General features: G+C 34.0%; 1 protein-coding gene across 2 annotated transcripts in view; it reads right to left on the reverse strand.

Moving 5' to 3' along the window:
• Positions 1-9,856, reverse strand: part of LOC134531804 (serine incorporator 1) — a 35,546-nt gene extending 25,690 nt beyond the window's left edge. Inside the window, exons 1-6 of one of the 2 annotated variants that reach the window (XM_063367746.1) lie at positions 9,628-9,856; positions 5,834-5,998; positions 3,462-3,634; positions 1,395-1,604; positions 1,217-1,301; positions 644-827 (exon numbers count right to left, since the gene is read on the reverse strand). In XM_063367746.1, coding sequence (XP_063223816.1) covers positions 644-827; positions 1,217-1,301; positions 1,395-1,604; positions 3,462-3,634; positions 5,834-5,998; positions 9,628-9,663 — 853 coding nt within the window. In that variant the 5' untranslated portion in view covers positions 9,664-9,856. The remainder of the gene's footprint in view (positions 1-643; positions 828-1,216; positions 1,302-1,394; positions 1,605-3,461; positions 3,635-5,833; positions 5,999-9,627) is intronic. The other variant, XM_063367745.1, reaches the window with a different exon arrangement.
• Positions 9,857-10,217: the final 361 nt, after the last annotated feature.

A 10,217-nucleotide genomic window follows, 5' to 3' on the forward strand; every position in this document is an offset into this window, starting at 1 on the left:
GCGTTAGAGTTTTGGTTTTTCTATTTAAAGTTGAAGAAAGGTTTTTGTTTAAGGAATTATTAATATAGATTGTTTGGCGTGCTCTTGTATACTCCGCCTTTTTTTAAATAAACGTACTTTCCATGAATGGTTTTTTTTTTTATGAATAACTTTATCTAACAAAAAATTTTTTTCCTCATATTCGTCGCACCCCTACTTTTCAAACTTCATTTTAGAATAAAATGTGCAACGATTATACGAGAAAACAGGGTAAAATGTTTATTATTAGCAATCCATTTAGTTTATGCATTTTGGCAATGAATCTACCATGTTGAAAGACAAAATATTTGTTATTTGAGTTCAAATTTTTTCAAATTGCTGATAAATTTAATAATTTTAGTTACATTTCGGTGTTAAATAGTGCATTACCTTGCATTTCATTCTTACACTATGTATTTACATACTTTGCTGAGTTATTTTGTTTTTATTGCAATCCAACACGTAAATTCGTCCCTAGATATCGCTTCCTTTCGGCGAGTCCCGAACGCGTGTACATGTGACCACTTTGCGTTATGTGCATGAATGTCTCTGATGTACCTATGTGACAGCTGGATGACTGACATCCGACAGAGTTTCTCTGGACCGCGGAAACTTTGGCACCCACCTGGCTGGCTGGAGACGGACGACCAGGTGAGGTAGATGACGTACAGCGTGACGACAGATGACTGCAGCAGCCCGGACCGGGGCTGGCCCTCCTGCACACTCGGCAGGATCGAGATTATGCTCACGATCACGCACAGGATCAAGTTGAATGAGATGAAGAACTTGTTCAGGGAGCAGGCATCCGGCTGAACAGACATCAAACACACTCTTTTTCCTTTCGGTTCCTAACATGATTACACTGAATGTTAGGGAACGGCAAGCATTCAAAGATATTTTATACTTTACAATTTACATATTATATATTTTACACAAACACAAAACACACAACAAAAAACACAAACCTATACACAAACACACAAATGTACATGGGATTTCATTAACCTGTTTGTCAGACAAATAAATTTTGTCCAGACTGGTATAGAATAGAAAGCTAATGTGCATAATCATTTTAATTTAAAAGCATTTTTAATCATAATCATGGGCTGATGTGGCACTTAAAATATTCAAAAGCAGTAGTGCAACTCTGGAACAAATATAAATTTTAAATCTACATAAATAAACAATAAAAGCTTACCAATGTGAAATAGACGTACAACAACACAATCCCAGTTATCGCGAGAGCGTAGTTCAGAAGCATGCAGATCAACAAAGCAGCATACCTACAAAAAAGAAAGTATATATGAAATATACAAGTCAAATAAACAGTGTCGATCATATGAGTTATGAATAGCTTAAATATTTATTTGACTTACCATCCTTTGGATTCAGTTTCTTCATAATTGCCCACCCATCTTTCAGCCCATGAGTGTGCAAAGTCTACAATCAGAATCAGCTGAATGATGATGAACATGAACCCACCAATCATTCCGAAGTACATCCACGTTGTTCCAAAAGAACCTTCTGGAATGAAAAATGCACCGATGATGCCTCCAATGACAAGCAAATACTTGAGACCCCAGAATCTGAAATTTGAAGGAAAAAAAGTGTGATAATCATTCATACATTATCACCCACCAGTTTAAAAAGCAAACATTTGATGAAGCATACTAACTAGGAATGGACAAGTCAAATTCTCAAATACAATCAAATAGTAAAATATAAAGTACACAAAAAAATTTTATATTTGAGGAAAAAGATTTAAAGAAAATTGTTTAAAAGTAAAAATTCAAAATTCAAACACTAGCACTTCTGGAGATTATTCTATTTTCTGATACCAAAACAATACATACGATGTTACCAATATGGCGTCGCATACGTCACTGCCAAACTTACTTAATTTCGGGACAAGTGGGAGAATATGGGGGTTTTGGGCAGCAAACAATAAATGCCTCACTTACAAAAAATCAAATACCGGTATCGCAAAATAAAACAGACTGGGTGGGACCATTTTCTAATTTACGATACCAATAAAATTATTATGTAGAAATTTTTTATGGTAATTATTTTAATCGTGTTACTGCAAAATAGACGACTGGATGGGTGTAGTTTCTATTTCATTATATCACGAAAATTCTTATTTTATACAAATAAAATACTATCACAAAACGAACTAGACCTTGTAGAGTTTTAGTCTCCTTTTCAATATGCTCCAGTTATAATTTACTCAACTGAAATATGCGGAAAATGTTTACTAGCCGACCTACAACATACCTCTTACCTAACAAACTAATGAAATCCACATAAAACTACACATCACAAATATTTAAAAGCCATAAAAAAACACCTTCCTCAGCATTATGGCAATAATCATTTTCTGTCACTATTTCACTTGCAGATTATGAATTTATACCAATTTGCCATTCCACCTTTTAAATTATTCGTTATCGTGAAACATGAAGCATTTACCTGGTTACTACTACAATCACAACCACACATTATCTCTCTACACTGTACCATTATATCATTCAAATTCAAATCAATATGACTTTCCTCACTACCCCACATATCCAATAAATTGCTTATTACCTACTTAATGATTATTGTGATTATAATGATATTCAATTCTACTTATTAATTCACTCCTTGTATAACCGACCACTATATCGCTCCGAAACTCACACCTTCATTTGTCTTTTTTTTTTCCACTGAGATATTTTGTCTTTTGCTGTTGCCAATACTACATACTATATTTTCTTTGTTCCACCATTCACATTTATTATCATTGGCCAATTTCCATGATGTCATTCATTTCCCCTCTGTGGTTCTCAACCAATAGGAATCCAGTATCGAATAATAGAATTGACCCGCACCAGTTTGCTCAAAAAAATACTACAACATTAATTGCTACAGAGGCTATCAAAGAAATATTTGTGTTTATGTTACCCTTCAGCTAAAATGGTTTGAGGATTGTTTATCCCTTCAAGGACACATTTTTACACAAAATAAAATTAATATTCTGAAGATGTAAATATTAGGAACGGACCCAGTCAAGCACTTGACCCCTCGAATTTCTAGTATTTTTAAGATTTGAGATTAAAGGAAAAAGAGTCGAAAGAAGTATGAGAGGAAAAAATAAATTCAAATATTCAAAACTGACAAATCTAAGGTTTAGTAGGTCTAAGTTTTCATCATAGCTAGTCTATTACCATTCCCCAAGATATTGTAAATTCGGTATGTTATTATAGTAAAATTATAAATTATTTTGATTCTGCTAAGTTAGTGAAACAAACATTTAAATGATTGAATGTTTCAACGGAATAGTTAATATTTTTTTCGTTTCTTGCATATTTTTTTTTATTTTTGACTCTTGAAACCTAGAATCAATTTCCAGGGGTAGATTCATGGTACTAAAAAGGATTCCACCCATCACTAATACTAACCCATTTTGAATACCAGCTCTGGGGTCCTTAGAAGATTTCACACCTATCATCATGACAGCCATCAACACAAAGAAGCATGTCAGCACGAAACACAGCCGGTACACAGCCAAGTATCCCACCGCAGAATTGCAGTCAAAGATATGCACCGCTGACGTGTTCGAGCAAAATGGCACCTAAAAATAAAAAATATTAATAATAACACAATTTATTAAACAACAAAGAAATAAACACATGTAAGTTTTTTTTTGTAGAAGGCTACAGACAAGACTTCCAATTAAACTATATAAAGTGTAGATGACCATTAAATTCAGTTTTTTTTTTAAATTTAGATTTCAAGCACAAAGTATGAATATAATATTGAAAATAGTTGGTATTTATAGTTTTATATCTACGAATTTACCCAAAAATGACAGGTGTTAACCAGAATCTAAATATCCATAAGAAAACATTATGTGTAGTCCATGTAGGTGTATTAAATTATATATTTAAAGGAATTATGTGAAATTATCCTTTTATATTATCAAACCAAGTGACAATGAAAACAAAAGACCAACAGATAAGTCACAAAAAGAAACAAAAACTTAAAATTAAATATGCAAATCTTTTTTTTATCTCATACTGACAAATTTACTTGTTCTAACAGTTACAACAAACTACTTGTCAACCACTAGTTTAAAATCAAGCAATTTTCTAGAGAAAGATAGGAACTAAAAATGCTTGACAGTGGCTAATGACGTGGTAAAAATCAAAAGGTTCAAATAGTCAGTGGTTGCACAACTAGTTGTTCACTTAAAGTTCCAACACATCATGTTTTCTTGCTTCCTTTTTACACAAAATTCCATATTGTTTGTAGGCTATTGTTTTGTGCATTAATAATGCATTTATTTACATTGTACTAGATATGAGTTCATAAAAATTAAACAATGAAAAAGCTGCAAGGAATTAAACACTTGCTGGTTGAAAGTTCAACCTGTCATATTAATGCAGCCAATTCAATAAGAAACAAGTATCTAATTTTAACCATGCACAGGACATACTAATAAAACAACTATTAAGAGTCAAATGAAAGGTTGCAGTTTGAAAGAAAAAAATTACTAAATGATACTACCCTAATTTGATGTCCAAATGCATCTTTTTCCAATTGTATAGTATCATATACCAAATTTTAATAAAAATATATTTCATGATGGGATGCAACGCGCAGAGTGAGTCGGAACAAGGTCGAAGATCAATGTCAAGGTCTAGGTCAAAGACTATCCCGAGGCACAAAGTCTCAGCACATGAAGCCCATCATTCGTCGCCGGCTTTCACTCACATCAATAAACCAGGGCTGGACTGCCAAGGTCAAGGCCATTGGGCCCCGGGGTTAGAGGCCCCCCCCCCCCCCCCCTTTTCCCTTTTCCAGACAGCCCTGTTTGCAGAATAATAAAGAAATATTAATAGTTAAAAAAATTCAGTAGAAACTTCTTTAACTGGGGTTATGGGGGGAAGGTCAGATAACATATGCAAAAATCAGGGATAATCGAATCAAATGTAGGTATTTAGGTTATAGCTATACAATACAGCTAAATTATTGTAAGTAATTTATAAAAAAACAAATGTACATGTATTACTGACACGAAGGGCAGGAAGCGATTCTAGGAAGGAAGGGCAGTTGTTCCGTATTCTAATCCAGCTTAACCTGGACTAGTATTACTTCTCACGTACAATTCTAGCCCGTTTCTTTGTCCCTTCATTTCTACTTTAAAAAAATATATAGTTTTTAGTTTTACTCCTTTCTTGTCCCTTCCCAAATAAATTACACTTCATGTGCTTGGTGATCCCCCCCCCCCCCCCTCCAAAGTTTAATTTTTAATTGAGGACCCAGTTAACCGAATGCCCGGTTAATCGGGTCACGGATAATCTAGGTTCTACTGTGTGTCTATATATATATATCCATCCAAAATTTTTAAAAAAATTTCTTGAAAAGTCATTAGGTACACTACGAAATTACCAATAAAAAGAATGAACTGAGCCAAGGTAGTTCGCCGGAAGAAGACAGGTGAAGAAGCAGAAGTGGGTACAGGATTGACTTCTAGCAGGGCCACCGGAAGTCTGAATTACCCCCCCACCGTAAATGCTGTTTGTTGTTGGGTTGGGGAGAGGGGGGGGGGGGGGGAGAAAGGACACATCTAGGTTACTAATAACCGAGTCTAGATTATTTAATCCATAATAAGTTTAGTATAAAAATAGCCCAAAATTTACCTCGGAAGTCTTTTTATCCACTGTATCTTTGACACTCACGGAGGGAAGGGGAAGGGGAAGGGGAAGGGGAAGGTGGAGGGGAAGGAGAAGGGGGGATCTGTGAAGGGAGAGGGAGGAGAGAGACCCACCTTCTTGAGGGCGTCCTGCAGGCCGGGCGACAGGGTGACGCAGGCCGCGACCATGCCCAGGAGCAGCATGATGGCGTACATGAGCCGCGTGGAGGTGGAGTTGCGGCACGACGGGCAGGCGGAGCAGCACAGGCTGCAAGCCGCGCTGCCGCAGCAGCACGCCAACTGCGCAAAACCACACATGTACACGCGCGATTAGGCACTCGTCGCGTCCCTGCTCCGAAACCAGGTTCGTTCAGCCACGCTCACCTACTCTCCGGTCCACACAAATCTCTAGCAAAATATCTATGGCCTTCCATGGCCAAAACTACATAATACCAAACTAATTTTTAAAAAAAATTCATTTATTTGGAAATATATTTATTAGAGATAATCCAATTTCAACCATCCCCATAACTTTCCTGGTTCAAACAAAACCTGCATACATAATTTTACGGTGTGTATGACTACGCACCAAAACACAATCTGAAAAAATAAAAAAAAAATAAAAAACTCAGTGATTGAGTGATGGCTGACCGGATCATGACGTATCACCCTGAAATTAATTTCACAGGGTATTTTCCATGACTTTTCCAGGATTTTTAAAATTCCCGGACTGTGCAAGACAAATTTTAAATTCCCACACTTTTTATTTATATTTAGTTTCTAGAATGTGGACACCTTGTCTAACCATCTGATCCTCTTTTTAAAATAGACCGAGAGTTAGCTCTGTATCTCGCCACTCCTAGCTAACTCCAATCCAAAATAGGTTTCAGTTTAAATTGTCAGCCTTGATTTCTCACTTCAATTTGAATTCAAAGTTAACTCCAACCATGATACAGTCCTATCAGGGTTACCTGAGAATTTATGAAATCCTGTAGTTGAAAAAATAATCACTGCACATGAACTAGGAGTGAAAGAACGTGTTCACGTTCTGGTACACACCTAATTTGATTCACAGCATATTAAAAACAGTACCTACTTAGTTTATAGACTAAATGTTTTATGAAGTGATATGTACTTGAATCATGTTATATTATTTATTAAAAAACAAATGCAATGGTAAGTGTTGAAAGTAAGTAGCTACCGATTGAAAATGAGATAAATAAATAAATTTAATGTTTTTATCATACAGAATTAATACAAAGAAGGTATTTTACAACAGACAATGTGAAACCATCAACAGTTTTTTTGTGGCAATTTACCTTTTTTTTGTTTTCTTTGCATTACGTATGGTAAATGTAACATAAAGCTGCAGTATTATTACATCAACGTACTATTCTGGTACACACATCAAAAAATTACTCGCATGAAAAATAAATTACCTTGATGTTTTTAATGTATATAAAATGTAGCTAAATCAAGTAGCCAAAACATTTACTTTTGTCAGTAGGGATCACATACACTTGCAAAAGCCTAATTTTCCTATGGTGGTTAGGTTTTTGCACATATTAAGTCATTGTAAATAATACAAAAGGGTTCTTTTTTTATGGTCAAGCATATTTAAAAGTACCTATGGTGAAATAATTAAAACACACAAAATCATTTAAAATATCATGTCTACTATGTTCAAACATAATTAATCCAACCTACAAAATAATCCTTCACATGTAAAAATCCCTTCTAATAATTCTATATATTCCCTTCAGCAAGTAACAAAACATTAATCACAAATGCTGTATACAAAAATTACTTACCAACTGCTTTTTTGTTAAATATGTAGTTGGGCGGTATTTCCGAAAAAAAAATGTTAAAAATCCGAAAATACTTTTATTCTATGCTCTTTAACTTCCTCTTTTCAATAAAAGCAGCGGAGGTAATAAATTCCAAATACTTTAGGAGATATCAAATTTTTAAATTTCATCATATGTAGGCTAGTTGAGCGGTATTTGCGGAAAAAAATGTTAAAAATCCGAAAATACCTTTATTAGATGGTCTTCAACTTCCTCTTTTCATTAAAAGCGGCGGAGATAAGAAATTCCAAATACATACTTTAGGAGATATCGAATTTTTAAATTTCATCCCAATTATAGCAGTGCGTTCATGTGGCTTTCACCATTGTTTCTTGTTTACGAGCATCAATTTTTTTATTGGATAATGATGTCACGTGATTGCTCGTGAAAGGCCAGAATTCAAATTAACCAATACATGATTATTTACTTCATTTATTGTTTAAAACGGTATTTAATTACCGCCTCCAACTTAGGCGAGTTTTTAACGTTTCTAATTTTAAAGTCTTATTTTTTATTGTTGCGCAAGTAATAAGTAACAAAAAATTTTTACGTGAGTTGTTTTTGTTCATTCTTTGTCCCGGTTTGTTAGGTCAGGTCAGTTACATTATAAATACTTTAAAACTAAAGAACCATTGAAATAATTTCATATTATTTCTAATGTACGCTTAGTTTCAAAGTATTTATAATGTAACTGACCTGACCTAATCGACCATTTTCATTAATTAGACATTCACAAACACAGGGCAAAATAAAAAAATGGCGAAGGTCGAATGATAAACACAGGTCTTGTATGCAAAATAAGAACGGCGATATCTCCTAAAGTATTTGTAATTTCTTATCTCTGCCACTTTAAATGAAAAGAGGAAGTTGAAAAGCATCTAATAAAGGTATTTTCGGACTTTTTAACTATTTTTTTCACAAATACCGCTCTACTACATATGATGAAATTTAAAAATTCAATATCTCCTAAAGTATTTGGAATTTCTTACCTCCGCCGCTTTTAATGAAAAGAGGAAGTTGAAGAGCGTCTAATAAAGGTATTTTCGGATTTTTAACATTTTTTTTCGCAAATACCGCTCAACTACATATTTACCGCTTTTTTATTTCATACATTTTTTTTTAAACATTCTCTAAAAGGGCATTGTAATATTTCAAGTACGTAGAAAACCAGTTGTTTAGGTACAATTTTAATGGGTAGTGAAGTGACATTATATGGCATGTAAGGTTAATTACTTTAAAAAATACTATAAACTATAGTGAAAGTTTGATTTGGTTACAGTAGCAAAATTAAAATTACTGTGAATAAATGTGATCTGTTGGTAAGGTTGGGTTAGCTAAATGAAAATACTTTGAAATCATAAGATCAGTTGGTTAGGTTCGATTACATAAGCTACATTTCAAACTGGCAATTCCTTAGTAACTGTTGCAATGATTTTACAGCATTTATAATGTACCTATCTAACCTAACCCCAACCAAAAATTTTTATATCACAGATTAGTAATATATAATCCTAACATATGCATTAACTGGAATGATAAGCTACTGGTAAACTAGGTACTTGAATTTTACAACACCCTCTTAGGGAAAGATTGAAAAACATGTCAGGAAATAAATAACATTAGAAATTTTTTGTTTATTTATTGAAGAAAAGTGCTTCTAATTAAGAATTACAAACATTTTAATTCGTTTGTTTATCTCACTTAGATCCTATCAGTAGATATTTTAAACATTTACCAACTACTGAAAAATAACACCTGTCTCAGGTAAAATACTTATCGCAATTTCGCAATTGTCAGGCACAACTGGCATGACTCAAAATTTCGTTTTCAAAACTTTTTTTTGTGACTTATGCGTAGCCTCTTAATAGATTACCATAAATAAACATAATTCCAATCGCCAATCGTGCTGTGAAAATATTAATGTGAGCACGAAAGTTACCGTTGTATGTTTTTATGACTGAAAAGAATTTTACAATAATTCTTTGAAAATCGTTTAAATTAATGTCGTTAAAATTAATTCATTGGGTATTCAATTGACATTTTCTTACGAAAGCCATGATTGCTGTTTTTTGTTCAACGTACCTGTGCTGCAGAACATAGTCCTAACACAGCCCCCATAGCGAAAAACTTTCTTTTACAAACGCAGAATTAACAAACGAGACAGCTATTTCACTTGTTCATATACAGCTCAAAAAATTAAGAAACACTACTTCGCTTTTCAACAATAAGACGTCACTGTCACTGTCAAGGGAAAAACATCTGACTCAAAGAGTACACCATAGAGTAAAATTTACACATTGACGACGTTCGAGCAATGATCGAATATAGTCGTTGTTAATGATGAGTCTCTCGGTGGGAACATATGGAAATGGTTATATGGAACTCCGAACCATTTCAGGGGCCCTATTCTTGACGCTGTAGGAATAATTCCTCTAGCACTTAATTTCGATAGAGATTCTTGAACACTCACTAGCGGAATTATGCATCGGAATTATGTCACAACTGTCGGAATCATTTCGCCACCTCCATTTTTGGCGGAACCAAATTCCGATAAAGATTTGAGAGTTTATTGTTCTTTGAAACTTCGATTTGTTCAAAATGGAGGCTCTGTTGTGGTTCTGAAATACTTTAAAATCGCATGGTATGGTTGGTTAAGTTAGGTTAGCTACATT

This window comes from Bacillus rossius, chromosome 5 (genome assembly GCF_032445375.1).
Source record: "Bacillus rossius redtenbacheri isolate Brsri chromosome 5, Brsri_v3, whole genome shotgun sequence".
In the NCBI taxonomy this organism is placed as follows: Eukaryota; Metazoa; Arthropoda; class Insecta; order Phasmatodea; family Bacillidae; genus Bacillus; species Bacillus rossius.